General features: G+C 39.5%; 1 protein-coding gene across 3 annotated transcripts in view; it reads left to right on the forward strand.

The window, feature by feature from the left end:
• The window catches only part of LARGE1 (LARGE xylosyl- and glucuronyltransferase 1), a 300,884-nt gene that overhangs the window by 168,433 nt on the left and 107,924 nt on the right, over positions 1-24,527 (forward strand). For all 3 annotated transcript variants that reach the window (XR_012043802.1, XM_072870284.1, XM_072870273.1), the window contains one exon: positions 17,168-17,339. Coding sequence is in view for 2 of the 3 variants with exons in the window: in XM_072870284.1 (XP_072726385.1) it covers positions 17,168-17,339 (172 nt within the window). In the remaining variant the exon portion in view is untranslated. The remainder of the gene's footprint in view (positions 1-17,167; positions 17,340-24,527) is intronic.

The following is a 24,527-nucleotide window of genomic DNA, read 5'->3' on the forward strand; positions in this document are numbered from 1 at the left end:
AACTTGAAGGTAGGGGTGGTGAATAGGTTTTTGCAATAGATCAGCATTTGACCTGAAAGTGAAATGTGAAAAGCGCCACACTTTGCTGCATATAGGGACAATATTCCAGCTTTTACTGTTCCCAGAACCAGTAGACCACAAATCTCACTACTAGTGCTGCCCTAGGTGATTTCATATTGGAAATGTTGATGTAGTCTGCACAATCAGTCAAAAACAGTGGTGTGATCCAGAAAGCAAAACCAAGCTGAGATGAGGTGTGGCATAAATATCACCTAACTTCAGGCATTTACTTAAGCATGAGATGAGTCAGTTCTTAGCCACTTCCATCTGAACTGTGAAGGCAATTCAGTAGGTCAGACGTTGACATAATTTGGTCAGATAGATGGGCAAGGGCTATGATATTTAAACAGAAGAATAAAGTTTAATTATTTAATTATAATTGTAGTGTAGCTGGGTCTCAGGACTGTGCCTGTGTGCACTCCCAATGCACTTAAGTTACTAATTCCCAGAGTGGTCCAGGAACTCCCAGGCTAGTCATCTGCATAGATGAGATAAAGAGCTGGTCTGAGACAGCAGACCGAGTTGAAACTAGGTGATTGACTGAACTGCTGGCCATCTGCACAAGAAGTATTTGACAGATTGTTACAGGAGCTGTCCCAGTGGGAATTTCAAACAGTTCTTGAGATTTCCCAGGCAGTTCCTGCTGTGTCTAGACCAATTTGTATGCTTAAATGTGTTGATTAAAATCCTGGGTGGAGAATCTGGTTGTCCCAGAGATTCCCAAACAGTTCCTGCTGCAAAGTTAATCAATTTTACAAGGGTAAGACAATCGATAGAAACATTCCTACCTGTGCAGAAATGACTGTGTAGGACAGTCTTTTGTACATACTTAAGATAGTTAGGAAATGTTTTGTATGTAGGTTAAGGTAATCTGTAGTGATGGATTAATCATGTCTTGCAGTGGTCATGTAGGACCATGGATTATAAAAATTGGACAGAACTGTGTTTTAGGATGTCTCACCCAATGCAACTAAGATGCCCCCTGCACGGACCCCTACCATGGAGACTCCCTTCACTCATCCCTCATCCTTCACATCCAGACAGCAACCAAGTGTCTTGTTTTACAAATTGTATTGTCTATACAAGAGATACCCTAAGCCAATATCCCAATAATGTTGGCTTTTTTAACATATGGTCTGTTTGTAAGTGTCTGTGCAACAAAAGATACCAAAAGCAAATCAAATGCCATGAATGTTTTTGCTACCAGTGGAAGCTTTACCAATGAATGATAGCATTGGTGGGGCTGTATGTATCATACATTGCCATATACCAATTTTGGAACCATGTTCAAGTAGATACTTCAACAGAACTGCAGATACCACCTGCTGAACATGGGAGCGAGGGAGCTGATTGGCAGTTGGGAAGATGTGAGATGATATTTGATGAACAGATTATTAGCTCAGTGTTAGTCACATCAACTGCAGAGGGTAACAATGATGGCAGTGTTGATAAAGCCATGAACAGCAAAACTGGCCAGCATTCTCCTGCATTCCACTGGGGTTGTTTAGCCTGGAGAAAAGAAGGCTGAGGGGCGACCTTATTGCTCTCTACAGCTACCTGAAAGGAGGATGTAGAGAGGTGGGGGTCGGTCTCTTCTCCCAGGTAACAAGCGATAGGATGAGAGGAAATGGCCTCAAGTTGCGCCAGGGGAGGTTTAAACTGGATATTAGGAAATTTTACTTCACTGAAAGGGTTATCAACCATTGGAACAGGCTGCCCAGGGAAGTGGTTGAGTCACCATCCCTGGAGGTATTTAAAAGACGTTTGGATGAGGTGCTTATGGACATGGTGTAGAGGTGGTCTTGGTAGTGTTAGGTTTACGGTTGGACTTGATGATCTTAAAGGTCTTTTCCAACCTATACGATTCTGTGATTCTGTGATCTTCCTGGTCAAACAGTTCCACTGGATGTTGCAGAAGCAGCCATCCATAACCATCTATTTTCACAGGACTAGTGACTGGCTACTAACTATCACGGATTATAACAGTTAGACTATATTTGCATTGCACTGCATGCAGATTGTATATTGTTCAAGGGTAGAGCATGATTGTTTATCTGTTAAGTAGTTTACTGTATGCCTCAGAGGCAGACACACAAAGTTATAAAGCAGACGTACATTACCTTCCTTCCTTTCTTTTCCACTTCATATGCAAGATCTAATTGCTATTAATGCAATACAGGATGTGAAACACAGCATCTGTCTATGTTTACATTCATTTACACAGTGGGAGGTATTCAATTAAAGTGTTTCTACAGCACTGTGGTTTTGGTCAAATACTGTCACATCTTATGGTGGGCTTGCAATGCTCTTGTATTTCACCAGCCTTCTGTCTTTCTGTAACCTGGCCTACTGTATGTGTCAGTGAAATAATAAGCATAGATTGCTGTTTCTTCCTGCCCTTTCCCTTTCTCTTTTAAAGAATAACTTTAAAAAAAAAAATAATGCAAATTTAAGATTTTGAAAACTAAAGTCTATAATCAAAACGTACAGATTTTCATAACTTGCATGGCTTAGTTTTAGACTTGAATTCCCACATTATAATTGAGATTTTATGTGTTTGCTAATGAGTATATTGAATACTAGAGACGTGAAGTCTCAGGTGATAAAATATGCTTGTGGTTGTGACACAATGCTACCATGCTAAGAACAGGGTCTTTTATCCATGGTTTTCAGTACAGATGACTGGACATTAACAAGCCAGGTTTTGTAAACCAAGATATTTTCCTTCAGACTGCTTGGGAGGAAATGAGTATCCACCAAGAAACAGATAGCAATTGAAACTCTCCAGCACAGTGGAACCTTTGTGAAGTGGTCAGAATCTATCTGTGCAGACTGAGTATCCTAAGTAGTACTTCCGCTGCCCGGTCCCTCTTCTGTACAAAAAAAGCCACGCAACATCGCAAATTATTATTAGATGTGTTTTCCATTATTATTCAGGCCTAGAATATGAAAAAAGTAATTTTACGTAAAATCACACTGGGTCTTAAATTTCTGCCTATTCAAAACTGGAGGTGATGAAGGAAGTGCTGTGGAAACCAGTGAGGCTGGTCAGAAATTGCTCACGAGAATGGGAGTCATGGTGCTGTTACTGACTTCCAGCAGTTGTCATCTGCTCAGTGACATCTAGGTTTCATGAGCAGCCTCACCTCTGACTTTGTCTGTGGAGGGAGGCAAGATAGCAAAGGTGGAATAGCTTTTTGCAGATTTTTGTGTAATTTCTCCTTGGATTTACCAATATTGTCAGTTAATTTAAGATTTGGAACTGTAAGAATTTGGTATACTGGGATGAAGCGCAGTGTCATGCAATGTATTTCCTGGGCCTCTTTCAGTCTGCCTACTGTGATACATTGTGCAGTGTTTCTGCCGCACAGCTGGCTATTCCAAAAGAAAGCCTCTTGCCTGGCTTTATAAACCCCTTACACTTTCCTGCTGTTGCTGATGTTTTGGAAACATTGGAGTTCCTTGTTAATTTTATAACTTATCTCTAACTGCTGTGGGCTTCTCTGTAGCTCCACCTTTTTCTTGACTCTAGGGAAAAGCAGTACAGTCACTATGTACTACCTCCACCAGGAAGCCAGGGTAGCTCTTCTTTTTAACATGTGTGAAGTGAGGAATAAGGAGCCAACTCTCTTCCACTGCCGTCACCCACATTTGTATCGTAGTAGGTGACTGTGACATTTCAATAGCAAGGATGCCTGTTTGGCATTCGGCTTCTTAAACGTCACTCTTATTGCAGCAACGTGCTGCACCTCCAGGGATGGCTATTTTAGCAGAGAAGGAGAAAAAGATGAATAACTGCACATGAGATTTTCCAAAAATTATTCAGTTTGACAAAAATTATCCAATGTGCCTTGGGAAAAAAGAAATTGAAAACGCGCAGTGCCTCGAACTGACTGCTGCAAGTATTGTTTGTGCTGTGTATCCCCATTACGGCAACTGCTTTCTCAGAACTTCATCATCCATCCGTGAGAAATGAAAGCATTTTGTGTCTTAACCTTGGACATACAGAAATTATTTAACACTTTGATCTTCATAAGGGGTATAGATTGTATATCCCCTGTACTTGCTGGGGAGAGTTAATGGTCATCCTGTTTTCCAGCACAATTTCTTTTCTTGGCACTAACAGATAAAAAGCTGGAAGGACATGTAATGACTATGGTCTTAGATCTTAAAGGCTTTTCACTTGCTCATAAGGACACCTCCCTGTCATAGGGCATTCGATTACTGATAGAAGAACAGCAGTGACTGTTCAAGGCATTCCTATTCAGGATTGCTATTGATGTAAGCATCTTATAAAAATGTTTAGTGATCCTTGCTTTTAGATTTACAAAGAACTGAAGTGTATATATTTCCATGTCTGATTGATAAACTGAAAAAATGTATCAGGCTGGAAGGACTCCAAGAATATCCTTGATTCGCCACGAGGGAGCTGGAATTGTTAGAATTCATCATTTGTAAAGTACTTGGTGTTGGCTTGTTTCTGAGAAACAACTGGAATTCAGGGAAGTGTTGCACGATAGTTCAGATGTGAGCGCCTTCCCACGGAGCGGTCCAGCAGGCAGTGTAGGCAGAAAGTATTCTGAAGGACTAGGGCTGAAATGGTCGTTTTTGTGGTGAAAAATGATGTGCATCTTACCTGGGCACACCTCTTTGTATGACGCTTTTTCACAGCACTGGAAATTACAAGCCATGCTGTGCATCTGTCATAGCTGAGCACACAGTGAAGTGAAGTCACTCTTCTCATAGGTCTTCTGAAACCATCTCAGCCTGGGCAAGGGCATTCAGGCTGATTTGGAGTTTGAGTACCTGCTTGAAAGGGGAGATACATAATAAGGTTATTAATTAGATGACACTGATGGTACCTCTTTTTGAGTCAACTTGATATGAGAACATTTGAATTTCTAAATTGATAAATTGTATTTGTTAGTGGAGATATCACTTTTCAGATCAAACTGACTTAATCCTGCAAAAGTTTCATTTTTTGAGATATATAATAAGGTTACTAATTAGATGCCACTGATGGTACCTCTTTTTGAGTCAGCTTGACATGAGAACATTTGAATTTCTGAATTGTGAAATTTCATTTCTGTTAGTGGAGATATCACTTTTCAGATCAAACTGACTTAATCCTGCAATGGTTTCATTTTTTGAGGGTAAGATGATGGTGTCTAGGTCTCACCCTTTCAGCAACAAAGATGAAAACTCAGCAGTGTTTCAATCCCCTGATAATTTTCCCATATACTGTTCCATTACTTCAGGTTTGACCCCTTTCACAGTGGAATGGATTCCACAGCTTTTAGCTGATACAGTTAAAAGCCTTTCTAAAATGGTTCCAGCTGTATTGTTTTAGTCAGCCATTTAGGATCTGTGCTCACCTGTCTATCTGACTGCATTTTTATTTGATGGTCCTTAGGGTGAAACTACAAGATTACATGAAATTAGGGTGACACCAGTGGCCTTAGCCCTCACACCAAAAGTTTCAAGCAGTGTAAGCAATACATGCCTGCTACATGGACTCTTCCTTTAAACACCACTCATGCAAATTCACTGTTATGTGAAGTATTTGACCAATATTTAACCAGAACCTAGGCAAGAAGCTAGACTGGTGTCATGAACATCAAGCTCAATATTTCTTGCTTTGGAGGAGCCCAGCTTTCCCAGTTATGTCCTTATTTTCTTCAGATTGTTTCTCTAGTTAGTGCTGCATTATTTGAGAGACATCTTACCTTTTTCTAGTAACAAAGAAAAATACTTTTTCCCCCCCCTGTTGCATTCAGTGCTTCTTATACTAGGTTATTGTTAATATTGCTTGTTCATAATTGTAATACATTTTATCCTTTATTATCCTTTTTATCCCAGATGTATTCCTGGAGCATTTTAGTCTCCAGGAGTTTTGATCTATTATAATACTTACTATTGGAGAAAAGAACACTGCTTCATGTAATTTTTGTTCTCTTGAAGCAATAATTGCAATATAAGAAGTTCCCACTCACCTGGCCTCCAACCCTGCAGGATGGAGGATGATTTGTTTTCCTGCAAATTCTTTGCTTTTGCTGAAAATAAGAGAACTAATAGTTCTTTATGGGATATGGCATTTCTTCCACCAGCTGGATGTGTGTTCCACCCACTAATGGCCTGTTTCTTGGTGCAGTATTTTCAGCTGTTGAAGTTTCAGCATTCTTGCTCTGAAGGTAGAAACAGTAAAAGTTTAGGTCTGGAGAGAGGTGATTTTACTGGTGAGATGCCAGATAGTAGCTAGCGATTTCCTTCTGAATAGAAGAATGAATCCTTTTTTTTCATATGTATTTGCTATGTTTTGACCTCATATTAGGATGTCAGAGGTCTGGTGGAAGCTGCGTTCCCCCATCCTTTCCACAAATCATCATCTTCTGCAACTCTGGCTGTGGCGTTGAGGTACATTCTGTTTTGTATTGGATACAAACAGGACTAGATCTTTCAGTCTTAAAAGGGTGAGAAATCCTTTCTTCAGCATTTTTGGGTTTTGGTTGGGGGGTTTTTGCACGTGATAACTAATATTTTAGACCTGCAGTTTCCTGACAGGCATTACTTGGTTAATAATAGTCACTGTAACTGTCCTGCTACCTTCTTTCATCATCCTTAAAAAAACGACTCTTGCCCAAAATCCAATAGGGAAAAAAATCCCACTTCAGATACATTTTTGTCACTAGGCTGAAGATATTATCTATCCAACATAACATGTGTTTATGCAGGAGATGGTGTTGCTTTTTATTCTGGACAGTACGTCTTGATGATACCTGTTTAATATCCTGACGTCGTGCAAAATACAGATTGGATGCCTCTGGACTTTGACCCCAAGAGCTGCATGGAAATTTGCCAGAACATATAACGGCTGCAGCTAATATGCATGTATTTGCATAGTTACTAAAATTAAAAAGCTGGCAACGATAATATTTTCATGGATTTGTATCTTCCCTGATGGATTAGTACAAAGAGCTTGTTGATTGAGTTCACCAGCAATTAAAGCGTGCAATTAATCTTTCTTATCTTTCCATTCAGGTGAAGTGAGAAGGGCAGCCATGAGTTGCTTTTGACCACTGGCCAAATTCTAGCCAGATCTACCTGTCAGTCAGCTTTTAGCAGAAAGCTCTGGCTTCCTGCCATTTTATCTAGTCCAGATTGTGTGTCTCTTTTCACTCATTCACTGACAGGAAGGAAAAAAAAAAGGCTTTATCTTATCTTCTAGGGAAGACTTGCATTTTTGCATCTGCTGGAGAGGTAGGACTGGGAGGCTGGTGTTTGGTTTATTCTCACTGACCTCTCTCAGGATGCTCAGACTCTTGTAGGTCCTCCACCCTTGACTGCCACACTGAAAAACAGCTGGAGTTGAGGCCAGAGGCCCCAAAGGAACAAGCAGCAGCACTAACTGAGACTGGCCAGACTTTTCTGTTCTGCAGTCTCATCTTGCACAAATGAACAGAGAAAACCAAAGAGGGCACTCAGCATTTTGGAGACAGCAAAAAACAGTGGAGAAAATTAAGAATGTCTCAGATGAGAGTAAAGAAAAGGACTCAGAGTCAAATGGAAACTGGTCATTTGAGTTTGGTGGGGCTAAGCAAGGAGGGAGGAATGGAAACCTTGTGGACAAAAGCCAGCCAAAGACCTAAGGGGAGGGAGATAATCCTCAAAGATCCCAGGAGGTGAATTACTGTTTGGTCATTTCTTTTCTGAAGAAGCTGTATGGCTGAATATCTTGTTGCCTAAATGGCAGAGACAAAAAAAACATTAATTTTACTTTATGTAACAGTCTGCAGTTTCATCTGTATAAAGCATGTTGGGTCCAGACACGGAGCATGGCTTAACTCTTGGCACCCTCAGTTAATTTTGTTATAAAGGAAGTTGTTTTGAAGAAGCATTCTTGAATCAGGTTTTTCCCTCTTGTCTGCCCTTTGTGTATATGTCTGTATTGGTGAGAGATCTGGAAAGAAAGAAGAAGAAAAAAAGAAAAACAAGCATCATCATCAGTCCGACTGTGTTATGGACTTTGCTACAGAGATGAGAATTAATTTGCAGTTATTCTCCTTTGCTGTATGCTGATGCTGATTTGGGAGGTTTTGTTTGTTCTGCCTTTTTAATGTCTAATCTTCTTTCCAGTTCTGGCTTGTTCCATGGTTTCTGCATTTGCTCTACATTACCCGGGACCCAGAGGTTCAGATAATCATCCATTTCTATCTCAACCTTTTTGCTCACCGCTATTTGTATCCAGACTTGTTGCATGTATGTGTGGAAGATATCATCTGTTCATAAAGCAAGAGATGAAGCAGAATTCTATTAAAGTCACCAGTGCTTCTGTGATGAGTAAGAACAGCAGCAAAGGCCAGCAGAAATAGAAAAAGAATTTTAGCAAAAATGTATAAATTCCCATCTCCTTACAGTTGTTTTTCAATGTGAATTTTTATTATTTTTTTAAATACTCAGGCACCAGAAATTCTGAGTTTAGAAAAGTTACCCAGCTTTGCTGGATTCCTGGTTTCCTTGGCAACCATTCATATAAATAGTAAGGACCTGTTATGGGGGGGAATATCACTATAATCGAAACCTGTGAATCACCTAGGAAAAAATTAAATTCAAGGTTGAAGTTACAAGTTATCCAGCAAACATTAACAGAAGAGTCTGTTTTCGTTTAAATAAGGTTCTTCTATTAATGTTTGCTGGATACCTGATAAGGATGGAGCAAAGGCAGTGATTTTCTGAAGGTGAGATGCAAGGAGATTCCTTTTGGCATTCCTCCTGAGGAAACTATTACAGGTGACACTCACCTTCTTCCGCCCAGGCTCTTTGGTCACTTGCAATTGGTCTCTCTCTTTCATTTTTTATTCTTTTTCTTCTTATTATTTTTAAAAAAGAAATACAGTGTGTTAAAGACAGGCATGAATGTTAGCCATAGTTAATTTTAACCTGCTATTCCCCTCCTTTCTCAATGATTCAGTTAACCCAATCTCAGCAGCAAGATGTTGATATTGGTCTTCTGGAAGCAAAAGAGTGAGAAAGGGGATCAGCCGGATGTCCCTGCAAAGAGTTTAGATATTGTGAGGTATGGTCAATGTGAAATGGGAAGGATTATCCTGAAACTAACCCTCATCTGCTGCTGGAATTGTGACTCAGTTTTCATGAATGTGAGAAGAGATATGGCAAAAATTCACAGCAGGTTGAAGTTCTCCCTGTGTGAAATTGAAAAACAGTGATGAGAAAAACTCTGCATCAAGAAAAGTTCCTGTCCTGTGACAGCAATATGATATTGTTTGTTTTCCCCCTTTTTCCGCTTTGTGTTGCAAAAAAACTTAGTAATATGATGGTCGTTAAAATGGTGGCAGTATTTTTCTCCAGTTTAGAAATTACATGAAAGCCCCAGTTCTATTAGCTTTGTCTTAAATAAAGGTCACATGATTTTTTTAAAAAATTATCTCGCTACTTCTAGTGTTCATAGAAGCAGCAAAGCACTAAACAAGCAATGAAAAAGCTGTGAAAACAAGTTATATCAACTGTGTCTAGGAAGTTATTTATCCAGTTTGAGGAAATAACAATTTTTATTGTTATCTGATTCACACATCAGAATTTTCAGGGCTGTTTCCCATGCCTGGGCCATTTGTAAGGGCTGCCTGAAGACAGCAGCTACCAAATAATTTGGCTGGTCTTCCTTCACAGAGATCCCTCCAGCTTTAAGTTCTTGCACCATGTAGATTGCACTCGTTTTCAGATCAGTGTCAGATACAATTCAGAAAAATTCAGATACAGTTTGTGCAGACCTGCAACACTCTTTATGATTGTGCTGGGGCCTGGAAGTTTTGTTTTGCTTCGTTTGCTTTTTTTTAAGATCCTGAAGTTAGTTTATCACCTGACTGATACAATCATCGGGAAGATAGTGCCTATGTTGAAGTCAGTGAGGACAAGTAGACGCTGAATACTTTTGGAAATCCAGGTTTCCATCAAGTCATTCATTACAGAGCCTAATTCACATCTCTCTTTATTTCAATCAGTATATTGTAGGTGCCAGATCTTTTTAATAGCAAAACCTGGCGTGAAAGCTCTAGGAAGACAGAATTACCTACAGACTGCCCTTTCAAATTCCCCCAGCCTTTTCTGTTTTCTGACTCCTCCTATTTGCTGTTGGCTGTTTCCCCACCACAGTGAATCTCCTGCCATTAGGTCTGGGTGGCAGTGGAATTTGGGTCTATTTGACCCCGTTTAGTAGCCCACCTCTGAGAGGGGTGCATGCAAGTGGCATCTTCTGCCTCCAGACTTTGCTGTTTCTCAGCCTGGTGCATCAACCCAGCCAGTCTGACATTCAGGCTCTTTCTTGCAAGATACTGACTGTAGTGGTGCTTTTGTGAAGTCAGCTGAGCAGAAAGGGTGTCTTTTATTTGGAGTGGGGATGGGGATATTATGTCATAGCTGAGGATTATTTTGATTGATTTTTTTTCCAAGCATAAGATGGAAGATGCAGTGAATGTAGTGAGAAAATCAATACAGTATTGAAGATTGCATTTTTCCAGTGTAAAGTGTTTAAGGACATGCTGCCAGGGAAAACACTTCATCAGCCAAACTTCCCTCATCTTATCATGCTGAACAGGAAGCACTTTTTTAGCTCAGGGGGTGCTACAGTGCTATATATTTTGTGGGACAGTGAGAAATTCTGTTAAGAAAATGGAAAAAAATGTTATTTAACAGACAAGAGAGTCTGACAGGAGTCCCATGAAGTTCAACAAGGAGAAGTGCAAAAGCTTGCACCTGGGAACTACCCCATGCACCAGTATATGCTGGGGGCCATCCATCTGGAAAGCAGCTTGGCAGGCAAGGACCTGGGGGTCCTGGTGGACACCAGGCTGAACATGAGCCAGCAATGTGCCCTCGCGACAAAGAAGGCTAACGGTAACCTTGACTGCATTCGACAAAGTATTGCCAGCAGGTCGAGGGACGTGATCCTTCCCCTCTACTCAGCACTGGTAGACCATACCTGGAGTGCTGGGTGCAGTTCTGGGCTCCTCAGTACAAGAGAGACATGGGCTTACTGGAGAGAGTCCAGCCAAGGGCCACTAAGATGAAGGGACTGGAGCATCTCACATATGAGGAAAGGCTGAGAGTGCTGGGATTGTTTAGGCTGGAGAAGAGAAGGCTCAGGGGGAATCTCATCAATGTATATAAATATCTGAAGGGAGGGTGCAAAGAAGACAGAGCCAGGCTCTTTTCAGAGGTACCTAGTGACTGGACAAGGGGCAGTGAGCACAAACTGAAACACGGGAGGGTCCCTCTGAACATCAGGAGACACTTTTTACTGTGAGGGTGACTGAGCACTGGCACAGGTTGCCCAGGGGGATTGCGAAGTCTCTGTCCTTGGAGAAATTCAAAAGTCATCTGGACACGGTCCTGGGCAACCGGCTCTAGGTGGCCCTGCATGAGCAGGGGAGGTTGGACCAGGTGACCTCCAGAGATCCCTTCCAACCTCAACCATTCTGTGATTCTGTGATGCTGTATAGACTGAAACCTATTCATCAGGAAAAGTCAGGATAGATTTTCTTCTGGTATGGAGGTAGTCAGATCTGGTTAACTGGGGAAAGGCTGCATTTGGAAGGGAAATGCAGTCTCAGGTTTATGTAGTTGTCTAGCTAAAACTCTTGAGTGCTTTGTTTAATGGTACTATTATATACGCCCTCCCAATCCAAGAAGCACATAGCAAGCCAGGTTGTTAGGTTGTCTGTCAACTTCCAGTACTTAAGGGAAGATGGCAAGTAATGAGAGAAACATGTACCATCCTACAGAATCTTAGTTTGGCTTTCCTCTGCTTCTATGCTTGCTACTGTTTTTATGCTCCAGTCTGTGTATATATAAACCAGCACTAAGTAAGACAGCAAATACATTACCTCTTTTCTTGTGCTTCACCTTACTGCTCTGTTTATCATAATTTTAGTAATGTAGCAAAGAGAAAGGTGAGTGCAGCAAAATCATATTTGCAAACAAAGTATCTTAGCCTGTAAGACTGATGACCTTTAAGAGCACGAGGTTTAAATAGAAATGTGATAGTAATTGAATTTCATTAATTTGGCTTTTAGCAAATATGAAACTGTATCTCATCCTGGCACGTAACTTCAAAGTGCATTTTTCTCCTCACTCAGCTAGAGGACCTGCCCTGTTCTTTTCCACACTTATGCTCATGACTAGCACCCATCCCTGCACCCTACTTCCCACATTTATCTTTCTAAGAGCTGTTTTCTTTGTCTTTATCCCAATGAGGATCAGGTGGCAGCTGTAAATATTTGCAGAGTAAGACACATGAGAAAAAAGAATCCTAACTTTATGTGTACAGTGTTGGGTTCTGAATTAGCCACGACTACTCAGGGAAATGGGTTTACTGTTCTGGTAGTTCTGTGAAAACGAATGTGACCCAAATTAAATTGGTAGATAGCTGGGTCCAAACAAACAGGAGTTGTAAATAAGCTGTGGCACTCTTTGCTGCAGGATGTTGTCATTGCCAAAAACTTACAGGACTTCAAAAATCAACCAAATTCACAGACGAAAAATCCATCAAAAGCTGTTAATGAAAAAAATACTACCTCTAGCTCCAACATTTGGTGCATATTGCCTGAGGATGGGAGTATATTTGGGGGCAGTATCACTGTAGAATTTCCCTGTTTTTATATTCTTCAGTAGTCACCTGCCACCATCCACTATCAGAAGCTAGCTACCGAGCTCAGTGGACTTTTGATCTGACACAATACAGGTACCCATAAGTTGTTTGTCCTTTCCTGTTGGTCACTGTTCCCGTTGTCGTTCTGTTCATGTTGGTAGTGTTTTCCAGATTTGCTCTCTGCTAAGTCTGCAACACCAAGTCTCCATCCTTTTCAAAGAGGCTCAAGACACCTGCCCATGTACAGATTTCACTGACAGCTACAGAGCAATCAGTATTCACCTGGGAAGCCTAGGCAAATTTCCCCATCACCTGTTTGCGGGGGAAAAAATAGCATAGTTAGGGGAAAAAAAAGAATCACTACAATTCCCTAAAGAAGTACAGTATAAGAGTCGAAGTCTGGCTGGATATATTTGTGATTACTTGGTAGATGAGTTGTGCTCTTTGATCTCAATGTGTGGGCAACCAGACTCAGGTGTTTTTAAGAATAAAAATACCTAAATACTTGGGAATGTAGTCACTATACAGTTCATTCACAAACAGAGAAGGAGCCCCTGTTTTCCCCTCTCTCTGTCATAGAAACAGGGAAGCTTGATTTTAAGCTGGATGTCTGTATTAGGCTTCTCTCCTTAAAAAGGGCACTTCTGCTAACCTAATGAACGTTTATATAGTGGTAGCAACTGTGAGAAAGCTGAGTTAGGCCGTGTACAGCCACTGTGTTTTAGCCATCTTTTCCCAGAGGTAGTCAGAGCATAATTAGGGAAGACAACTTGCTGGTAAGTGTCACTGGACCTGGAGACTGTTGCTCCCTCTTCTCTGGCATTTACCAGAGTGATCAGTTGTGTATAGCGTGCAGACTCATGGGCACATAATTTCTATATTCATAGCCAGAAGCACCAAATAATTTAGATAATTTAGTGTATTTTCAGTCTTCAATTATAGAAAGAATAAAGATGGTTTTGATGAAAGATCTTTAGTGAGAAGATATTATTTCACTTAGCTTACTTAAGAGAATCACTGTCGGCACCAACTAAATGCCTTTCTTCACTCTCCTTTCATGAACAAAAATCCAGATCCTGAGAGCTAGACATCCAAGGTGTGCTTTTTCTGCTGAACTGAGAATTATACAAATGGCAAAGTATGTCACACTATTTTGTTTCACTTTCCTCTTTTACTAACTCTATTTTTTTCTGTTCCTGACGTATCTTCTAGGAATATTTGTTCTCTGAAGGCAACTCTGATCTAGCTTGTACAGCAAATGATTCACAAATGTTCCATATATGGGCCATTTTAACTATGCTAGAGAAAAAAAGATGTATTAATACTTACAGAAAATATTTAGACAATATTTAGACAAATGAAATGCCTCAATGTTACCAGGTATATAACAGTGGACATCTTGGAGGTTGCAGAATTTTGCAAGAGTTTGTGCTTAGGCCATCTTAATTATCTCAAACTGGCACTTCTTAACTACTAAGCACCTCTTCAACCATAGTGTTCTTGTATTTCTTTTAGTAAGACTATATGTAATATCCAGAGAGAGTGAGCCTTCACAGTGCTGTGATGTAGCGTAAGGAGTTTTCCTTGGCATGAATTTGGAACGGTTACATTATTCATGAATAGCAAAGCAGTGAAGAAATTATGCTGGGGACTAATTAGGACCCCTCTTTATGTCTTAGTCAACTCTGCATCAGAGAAGAGAAAACTGCAGATACATTGAACCGATTGACAGTTCAAGCTTCAGCGTACGCTCAAATAAAACACGTGCTAGCCAGCTGTGATGGACCATTTGGAATAGGGACTGTTCCTTTCATTTTCAAAAGCGATCCTTTCAGACATCAGGCTTCAGGATGGCAGGCTTTTGGCTTCTGTGTGCCAGATCGGAAGGAACAGCCAGGCAAGGATCTCTTCCCTGCAGTGATACACTGCAGTGGTGTTAGAATTGGGATTCTCAAGAGCAAAGAAAGTAATGGCTCCTTGCAGGTGACTTTTACTTTTCCAGCCACCTTTTACCTTCCCTGCTTGTCTCAGGCTACCCATGTGACATCTGAACCCCTGCCTTATTAGGCTTATTTGCATAAGCATATTAGAAGTTATTCCAGAGCAGTATTGCATTTGGACTAATTAAATGAAGGACATGCCATCCAAAATTAATAACATAGGGATAGGTAATAATAAAAGCAAGCTCAAGTCTGTAAAATTACTTTAACTCTTTTACTATGTCAGCATGATTAGAGGGCTGATCTCTATGGCTGGTCTAGCACAAGGAGGTCAAGTGGCAGATTCAGAATGATATGCAGAGTTTGGGGAAGCAGGGTAAATACTGCTTTGCTGACACCTTGATGTGATGGTCCATTCCTAGGGCCATCATGTGGGAGAGCTAGGACCACAAGTAACTAGGGTTTTGAGGGTGTGGATTAGAAATTATTTCTGTTACACACATAGAAGAAATTTCTGGGGAGCTTTGAGGTTATTTTTTATATAACTAGAGACTTAATATTGGCATATATCTCAGAGACAGAAACTAGATTTCTCTTCTAAGCACCATACAAATTAAAGAGAGAGCAAGGAAGAAAAAATGACATAAGAATGATGTCTCTTTAGAACCATAGATAAAACTATGCTATGTGTTACTTCACTCTCTAATTTCTTTCATAGTGGTTTCTACCAGAGTCCTAGCATTCCTTATTTGTGCTACTTCTGGTATTCTACAGTGCAAATCCTATAGAGAGCACAGGTAAATAATACATAGACATGTGTAGGTGACAATGCCAGCCAGATTGTATATGCAAGTGATTATATATGAACTATATGCATATACAAGGGAACACACAAATGTATTGCCAGGATGAGATACCTTTCAAAAAAAACAAATAAAACTTCACACTTCAGTTTGCACTTTCTGTTTTGGGGTTGTATTAAGATAACCTACTTTTCCTGCCTTTCCTCTTAAAATTTTGCCTTTCTCCTTAAAGGTTTGTTCTAGTACCCTCGGTCTTTTTAATTAATTTAGCAGTGAGGGAAAGCTCTGCACTGGTACATGAATCCTGAGAATACAGAAGGGAGTTGTGTGCCATTTTGAAGGGAAAAGAGCAGGTCAGCTTACACCGGCAGAAGCCTTGTTACTTTATATTCAAAAAGAAATGCACTGTAAGCAGCTATTATTAGCCTTTCTTCAACCACTCTTCCAACTTCCAAATAAAGTTTAGGAACCCATTCTGTTATGGGAAGGTTTTCTTGAAGGATTTGGGAGGAAATGAGCTCTTCTGTGCAAAAGCTGTTTCACATAATAAACTTTAGAATGCCAGTGAATAGATATGAGGCAGTTAAACAACAGAATAAATCTTCTCAGTTTTATGAATGCACTTAGTTTCTGCCTACTTTCTCCGAAGTATAACATGCCAGGACAAATCCTTAAATCTGTCTCACTCAGGTCCCCTATAGACAAAATACTAATTGAAGTTAATGGGAGCATGACTCAGGGGAGAACTTAAAATCTGGGAATTGTAGTGCATGCCCTTTAAAACATTAAACAAGAGGAGTTTCAGACAGGGCAATAGGAACTTTTCAAAAATTTCTGTATCCCGCTTTCAGCAGTGACTTTTGATATTTGAGAACTTGAGTCTCACAGAAAGAAAAAGAAACATAGCTCATGGAACACCCTAGTGACAGTAGCACAATGAAATACTGAGTTTAATCTCCTAACTTATTTTAGAAGCTGTAGAAATGTTTTATTTAGCCCTTACTGAAGAAATGTAAATGTTTGAGTTTGCCTCTTCAATATATAACAAACAAAAAAATGTGGTTAAAAATGTTCTCCCACTTCCTCCACTTTTGAGCATGTCTGTGTGATGTGAGTAGTTATAATGTAAAGATGTAAGGCTCAAGGAAAATCTGAGTTTTTCAGAAACAATTTTTTTTCGATTTTTTGGCCCATTGTTCCAAACGAGTGGCCTTTTGAAATTCTGACCTCCAAATCTGTAAGAAATAAAAGGAAAAAAAGTTATGTTACTTCTACTTCAGAGTCAGAAAATTCTGGGAGTGGCAAACACATAAGTTTTTGTTTCATTTGAAAATGAAAGCAACTTACAATATTTCTGAAGGTTTGGATTAAAAATATATTCCAGTTTTATCAGGATACATAGGTGTCTCAGAATGGATTGTACCAGGTTGGAAAGGCTTGACTAATTTTAATTATATTGTGTAAAGCAGTTGTGTCAAAGAACTTTTTTTTCAAGCTTTCAGAAACTTTAGCATATTTCAGAGCTTCTGAAGTTAATTTGAAAGCAGGATTTTAGATGACTCTTTCCACCTGGCATTTTATGTTGTTGTATTGCTGGTACTCAGAGATCCTCCATTATTACAAGAAACTAGTGTCAGGAAGAGTTTCTCTCTCTAATGAAGATTATTTTTTCTTCCTCTTTCCCACTTCCCATTTCCTGTCAGTCGGAAGTGTCTTGGATCCCCAACAAACACTACTCTGGGATTTACGGGCTGATGAAGTTGGTTCTGACTAAGACTCTACCTTCCAATCTTGAGCGAGTCATTGTCCTCGACACAGACATAACATTTGCCACTGACATTGCTGAGCTATGGGCCGTCTTTCACAAGTTCAAAGGTATTCTAATGATTTTTTTACTGTCTTTATTTGTGGGGGAGGGAGAATGGTAAAGCAAACAGTACAGTGGGGGTAAAAGGGCTATTTGAGATTTGTTAAATGTTTTCATTCTTTCAATCTGTGGTATTTTAATATAATTGTTCTATTTGTGAGCTCTTTCCTCAACAATGTTCTGTATAGAATGATTGACAACACTGATTATCTACGTAGTTTGTTTTACTGGTCTAATTATTTGGAACAGGTGAGAGCTTGACAATACAGTAGATGATAAAGAATTATGAGGATGCTGTAGTGACCTAACATTCAAGCACCTGTTGGTATTCAATACTTGGAAGAACTTGGTTTATATTACTTTTTATTAATAAAACCTAATTATTACTTTCAGTATAACTTTTCCATGTTACCACTGAAAATTAATGAAGTTAGGATCATACTTGGATGGGGAAGGAGGGTGAAGGGGGCAGATTTATACATGTGAATAGAAATGAGTTACTGCTTGCTTCTCTTAATGACTTGATAAAGGGTTCTGGATTTGAAGTATCCACCTAAAGTAGTTTTCTCTACCTATACCCATTTCCTACAGCTCCTTGAAAAACTCCTTGATAGTTTGACCAAGAAAGGACACTTTCATAGTAACTGTGTAAGGCAATGATCACAGAAAAGTTCCCCGCTATCCTGTCACAAACCAGAGCACTTTCCTGGCTACACACTGCTAAAACCATTTAATTCTCCCCAGCTCCAGTGTTGCTAGCTTTTCAGAGTCAGAGACATGCCTTATTGTTCTCCTCTTGCCCTCAGAATATGTATTGGAGTGCTGGTAAGGAGGCATTCCAGTATCCTGATCTGAAGATTTACAGCCCTGTAAAAGTGTAGCCTTGATGCCTATCATCAGCTCTCTTAAAATCACCTCAAGCAAAGTCAGCCTAAGCAAATGGGACTATATATTTACAGAAGCCAAAATAAACCACTCTGTTAGAAAGGTGACAGAAAAAAGAGCACATTTACTGTACTTATCCCATGCTGAAATCCACAAGGCCTTTTTGCTTTTCCCAGTACTCAGCTAACAGGCAGGAGTTATTATCTTCAGCTCTACAGCCAAGGACTGGGTTCTAGTGCCTGCTTCTCCGTGCATTTGTTTCCTTTCCCTTCTCTGGATACACTGATGTCCCTTCAGCAGGCCAGAAGCACTCACTTTCTTACTTAACTGAACTATTCACAAACTTGCTTCATTAGAAATATAAAGTTTTCCCTCCTCTTCAGGTATTGTTCAAACCTCTTCACCAAGCCTTTCCCTACACTGAACCTTGAATTTCATATAAACATGTACCTTGACAACTATAATTTACATAAATGTATGCATAGGGAGTAGTGCTGTGCTATTGTACTGTCTCACTGTGTGCTACTGTCCCATTAATAGTAATATTTTACTGAATATGGTGTATTAGCATGATGTAGCAGGTAAAGAAATGTGTATAAACTGAATTTGGGCATAGAGCACTCTATGGTCAAAGATAGCAAAATCTGAATTGAGACAATGAGGGGGATCATCTCCTTGCTTTTATTTTCTGCCATAGTTTCAATGAAGGTCCCTTGCTTTTTACTGGGGAAAGAAACCAAGCATAAAGACAGGAATATGAAGCAGAGGCAGGCCTGAGGTTGAAAAAAATACAGACAGAAAATATGGAAACATGGAGAAGGATAATTACTGGAAGTAAGAAAGTGGGTGTAAGTCAGTCTCCATAGAGCTAGGCAAGGTTGTTCAGCTGATTAGAGCTGTGAAAAGCTCTAACTTACACATGGAGGCAGAATTCCTGTGCTACTGCCAGCCCTCATAACATAAGTATAACAACTCCCAAATGTATGATTTTGTAAGTTGTCCGGTCTGTCTTTTTAATTCCAGCTGATCACCTGCTTCTCCACAATTTTTTAATCCTGGCAATAAATTAGTCAGTGTCTACATCTGCTCATCTCCCAGATGGTCATGCACAAAGAAAGAATTAATGGGACAATCCCAGGGCCCTAGGAGTCGACTAGGGTGGGAGAGGACTTTGGAAGGCACGTATGCCCAAAACAGTGATCCTAAATGTTGTGGAGGAGAGAGAAATGAAAGTGTCTGAGCGCAAGCTTGTGCTCCAGCCTGTATCATAGGGTGCAGCCCCACTAGGCAAAGACTCAGTGGACATGGATCATCCTGGAAAACAAGGGCAAGTAAGTTGGAGAGATACTGTTGCTCTTTTACTGCTTTGTAAAAGATTGGTTTAAATCATATGGTGATTCTCAATTTGTCCTCAGTGTCTTTTTATTTCTCCTGCTAGCATTACAAAAGTTTCAAAGGATGTCTCATGTCATTAGCCCCAAATATTCCTCTAAAGGATCTGGTTTTAAACTACTGTTTTAATCCCCTCCTTGTTTCTCCCTCAGAAGTCTCAAGTAAGTTTATGAAGATTTATTTGGGACAATCATCTAGTGTGTTTGTTGAAATATTACTTAAACAGAAGAGAAACAGAAGATAAAACTCCTATGAAGGGAAGTTCCACTCTCCAAAGGAACCTGAGACTATACCCAACCCCAGCTTGGAGGGCAGCTTTAGAACCATAGGCTCTCCTTCTAGAAATGTTCAAACACCAAATTGTTGGCTAGAAATAGCCATTATAAACCTGCTTGCACCAGGATGTTGTTTGAGCAAATAGAATTTTTCACATCAGTGCAGGAAAGGCAAGAACTTCCTTCTGCGCATTGCTGCAGGATAACCACTAAGACACTCCAGCACAGCCTCTTTTAATTTGCAGCCACCCAGATAAAGAGGGAAGAGGTCCTAGAGTCTGCAATTCTTTCTGTGCCCAGAAAGACTTTTCTTCCCAACAAAAATAGTGACAAAGAGAGACCAGTAGCTCAGATTCCTTTTTTCTAGGACACCACGCTTGGAAGAAACTCAGATTCAGAATTGTCTTGCAGTTTCACCAGGTCCAATTTGCTGTGTAGAAAGGCCCACAGTATGTTTTAAATAGCACCTGCAATACCCAGTATCCTTGTTCTGCAAAGGTTCTTCTTCCTGTCGTCTTAAGAGTTGCTGAAAAGATCAGACCCTTGCATAGTAACTTAATATTTTAGATGGTAAAGCTACTATTACATTCGCTCTGTAGATGGAAAAAAGGGAGTAGGATTCCTTTGTAAATTATTGCTCTTCTGCCCTTTTCTGATAAGCTCTTTGCATACGCCCTTACAGTAAATGATCCAACTATTCTGTAACTGAGTGCACAAATTAGGGCTGTACATATGTGATTTTATTTGAAAGTCTCTTCTTTGATGTGGCAACCTTAAGCTTTGGGAGAAATTCACACCTCTCTTCGGTAGCCTGAAACAGTGTCTCTCAAGCAATGTAACATTTAAAAATTTCTCTTGGCAGTTACTGTGGGTTGTATAATTATTATTCCTTTTATATGCAATCTCTATGCATAAATATGTCTTTAGGAACGAGTAACTTAAATTTCAAGAGTCAGATCCAGCTTTTCAGCTGGGATTTGGACATTTCTGCTTTAGCCTCATTCTCTCTTGCTCTCCTAAAGATAAGCAGTCTGTTTCTCTAGGACAGATATATACCTCCAAAATACTGACTTCAAAGGTGTGAATCTGCAGCCAGTGTGGTGAAGATAACCTGTCATGCATGTTTTCTGTGACTTAGTTGACACTGATTATGTTTTCTATTCATCTTTCACTGGATTTTGACAGTTCTAAACTTGAGAAAGCATCTAGCCTAAGGGCAGAAGAGTGGGACTGTAGATCATATGCATTCTTGGATGAAGTGCTGCAAAGTGTTTCAGACAGCAAGGATTAGTGTAACCAATATGCTTTTATTGCAGAAATTGTGTGAATTCTTCTGAGAAAAGAACCAGTCCAAAGCTATGCTCTCTGTCATCAATCTTAATGTTCTTTTAAAGGCCACATCAGCTAATTGTTTTATTATTCTTGCTCACCCAAACTCTTGGTACTGAAATGTGGTTTCTTTTTTCCAAACTTCTGATTTTTGCTTTAACTGTATGTTAAATATGGATTCTCAAGAGAATTCATTGTAAATGGTATTTTGAATTTATTTGGGACTGACTATAACAGTCGTTATAATTATTTGTGTTACAGGTTGCAGTTCCAGTCAGGATCACAGCCTCTTTGTGCCAGGTGCTGTACATATAAATAGCAAGAGACCATCTTTGTGCTTTACCTAGTGTCAGGTGACAATTCTTGTGTCTGTGTGGTTCCTTTAGGCCATTGCTATGTATGAGTCACAGCTGAGATCCACAAATGAGACCTGAATAATCCCTGTAGAGATCAGTGTCAAGGGACTCTGTGTTAAGTTGAATGCCACATCTAAGGGCATAATGGTATTTCTAAGTACATGTCATAACTCAGAGGCTATATTGAACAGTGATGTCCTACTACTACATGTTAGTCTCACAATCCAGCTAGCTGATATGATTAATATTTTAAGTACTTTTAAACAATAGAGACTGGATAGGACATAACTAGTGTATTTCAAATAACTACTTGTAGATCGTCATCCAGAGAATATAAGCTACAATTAGTGTTCATCTGTGCAAGTAAGTCTTCTCTGGGAAGCTGATGAAGGCAGTAAGGCAGAATCACCTACCTCTGTTAACCAAGCATCCAAGAAGGAGAAATGGCAAACTTGATAGGAAGACTGAGATTCCCATATTCATACTTTGCATTAATAAAAACATGCTATAGAAGCTGTTTGCTTTGTGTCAGGAGCTCAAACAATGATAAAAATCCATACTGACATCATAAATACCAGAAAAGGTCAACAGCGATTTTGGTGCAGGATCAAGTGCCCACAGCTGAAGAGGGATTGGCACATAGTCAATCTCAAACTTAAAATTTGCAAACACTCAGTATGTGGGTGCTTTGGCATATTGCTCTGCAGAATGCCTGAGGTAACAGTCTAGGTTCATGCTATTTTTGCAGCTTCTTCAGGAAAAAAAGCAAACAAACAAAAAAAAAATCACAACCATCACAAAATTCAACATCTTGTGTAGGTGGTTTAGTAATGATATTCCTACAAGAACTATTATGCTTAAGGTTGTAATACCAAATGCATGCATAACTTTTTATTTGTGTGTGAATTTAGTGTGCCAGAAAGTGAGATGCTGATGGCACCAGTGAGAGTCAGGCAGTCAGCAGGTGCTGTATAAATTTCCCTGAATTTGGCTCTATCAGTGAAGCCCTGGTTTAATAAACTATACCTGTCATAGACCTAGGCTCTTCTTCTGCAAAGATTGTACTTTTTATAGGTATGCTCTTCATGTGATGATGTAAAATATTCAGCTGTTGCCAAGATTAAAATTTAAAATTCATTGTCACCTATGGCTGAAGCCAGGATTTGAGCCTCAGAATTGATTCTGGGCAGGTTCTGTAGTTCAGTCTGTCAGTTTATACTGAGTAAATCATTAAAGCTTCCACGGATCATTTTGAGACAGGATCTCTGTGGGCTGACACACTGTTTGTGTTGAATCCTGCAGGGATCTTTCTGTTCCTTCTGGTCAGTAAAATAGGTTTTCTTTTCTTACTAATCAAGAGGAAGGCATTAGCAACGTGCACCTTAGTGTGTGTAAAAATCCATGGTATGAGTCAGTCTTTTTGTGAAGGAAACAGGATCACATTGTAGCAGAGTGCATTAATAAAATTGTCAGGCAGCTATTAAAATAGCTTAAAATTTTCTGAATTTTTATAGGTGTCTAAAAAGGCCGAATGGCACTTGTCTTTGCTCATAAAAGGAACATCTGTTAGTTTCTGAAAGACTTGTGTAAGTGTTTAATGGTTAGACTACAGTACATAGCTCATCCTAGGGTTATTCCACAAATGAAATACATTTTCTCTTTTAAAGGGTCCCTGTGGAGACTCTATCTGCTTAAGATTTTCTATTCCTGATTGTTATATCACAGTGTTTTCTTCTTTTCTGCTGCAGAAGCTTTGAAGCTTCATTGATAAAGAATCCTTTTTGTTAGCTATAGCTGATAGAAATGTTGGGGTGTGTCGTGCTCCTCTGTCTCATGATGCTGTTGTTATCATCTGTGTGTAAAACTACAGGAGTGAACACTGATTTATATTGGTGAAGAGCCAAAGAAAGAAAGGATTTAGGATATTCGGAAAAAAGAAAGTTTCTGACTGTGACTGAAGGTTAATTTTGCTGACTTTAATTAGGAGGGGATCAAGCAAAGAGATGGGACTTACTGATGCTGTGGGTCTAGGGAAAAACAATTCTGTCTCTCCACACTTGTTGGATAAGCTGACTGGCTGGAAGTTCTTTTTTTTTTTTTTTTTCCTAATTGCAGTTTGCTTTGCTATGGTATTCCTTTATTGAGGAGGCAGTATGTAAGAAAGTTGACCTCACTAAATGAGCTCCAGGGGAGAGAGTTTATTATATGGATCAGCATGTGCACATTCTAGTTTATGGGTTTTAATGTGACAAGGGACATAATCAGAAAATTCTGATTATGAATTGCTGCCAAAATAGAATGGCTGCAGTTTCTGAAACATCTGTAGTTCTTTTTTAGCTGAATGGTTCTTTGTCTGTTTCTGCCACCAGGCAGAAATATTTAGAGGTGAAAGGCCAACAGTGCATAGAAATTAGGTATAACTCATGGTGGGGGAAATTCTACAATAAAGTAAAATAAAAGATTTGGGTTCTTTATTTTTCCGTTTTGATTTCCAAGGGGTACCCTTTGGTCATGTTTTCAAGCTTTTTCCCATGTGGGCTAGGAATGTTTTAATTAAAAATGAAAGCTGATATTCTTTTGTCATCTTTTGATTTCACCACTAGAGTTTTCAGAATAAAATCTTACCACATACTACAAGATTTGTACTAAAATCTTGTTGGCAACACTGAAATTTTGAGGACTTTTTTCTACCTTCTCAACATCAAGCTAGTGCTTTTTCTGCATTATTTTTCTCCAGTCTTTGTTAACCTGCCAGTCATTCTACAGCTGTCTTTTTGGCTTAGATGCTATAATGTATCAAACACCCAAACTAAACATTGTATGACTCACACAGTGTTAAAGCAAAAAACAGTTTCTGTCTCCTCTGAGCTCTTCCTTCAGGATTTAAGGAGACTTTAATTCTATTAATCTCAAGTACTCCAACCGTGGAGAATGGACCTAGAGCTTTTTGAATTGCCTT

Source organism: Ciconia boyciana, chromosome 1, assembly GCF_034638445.1.
Source record: "Ciconia boyciana chromosome 1, ASM3463844v1, whole genome shotgun sequence".
NCBI lineage: Eukaryota > Metazoa > Chordata > Aves > Ciconiiformes > Ciconiidae > Ciconia > Ciconia boyciana.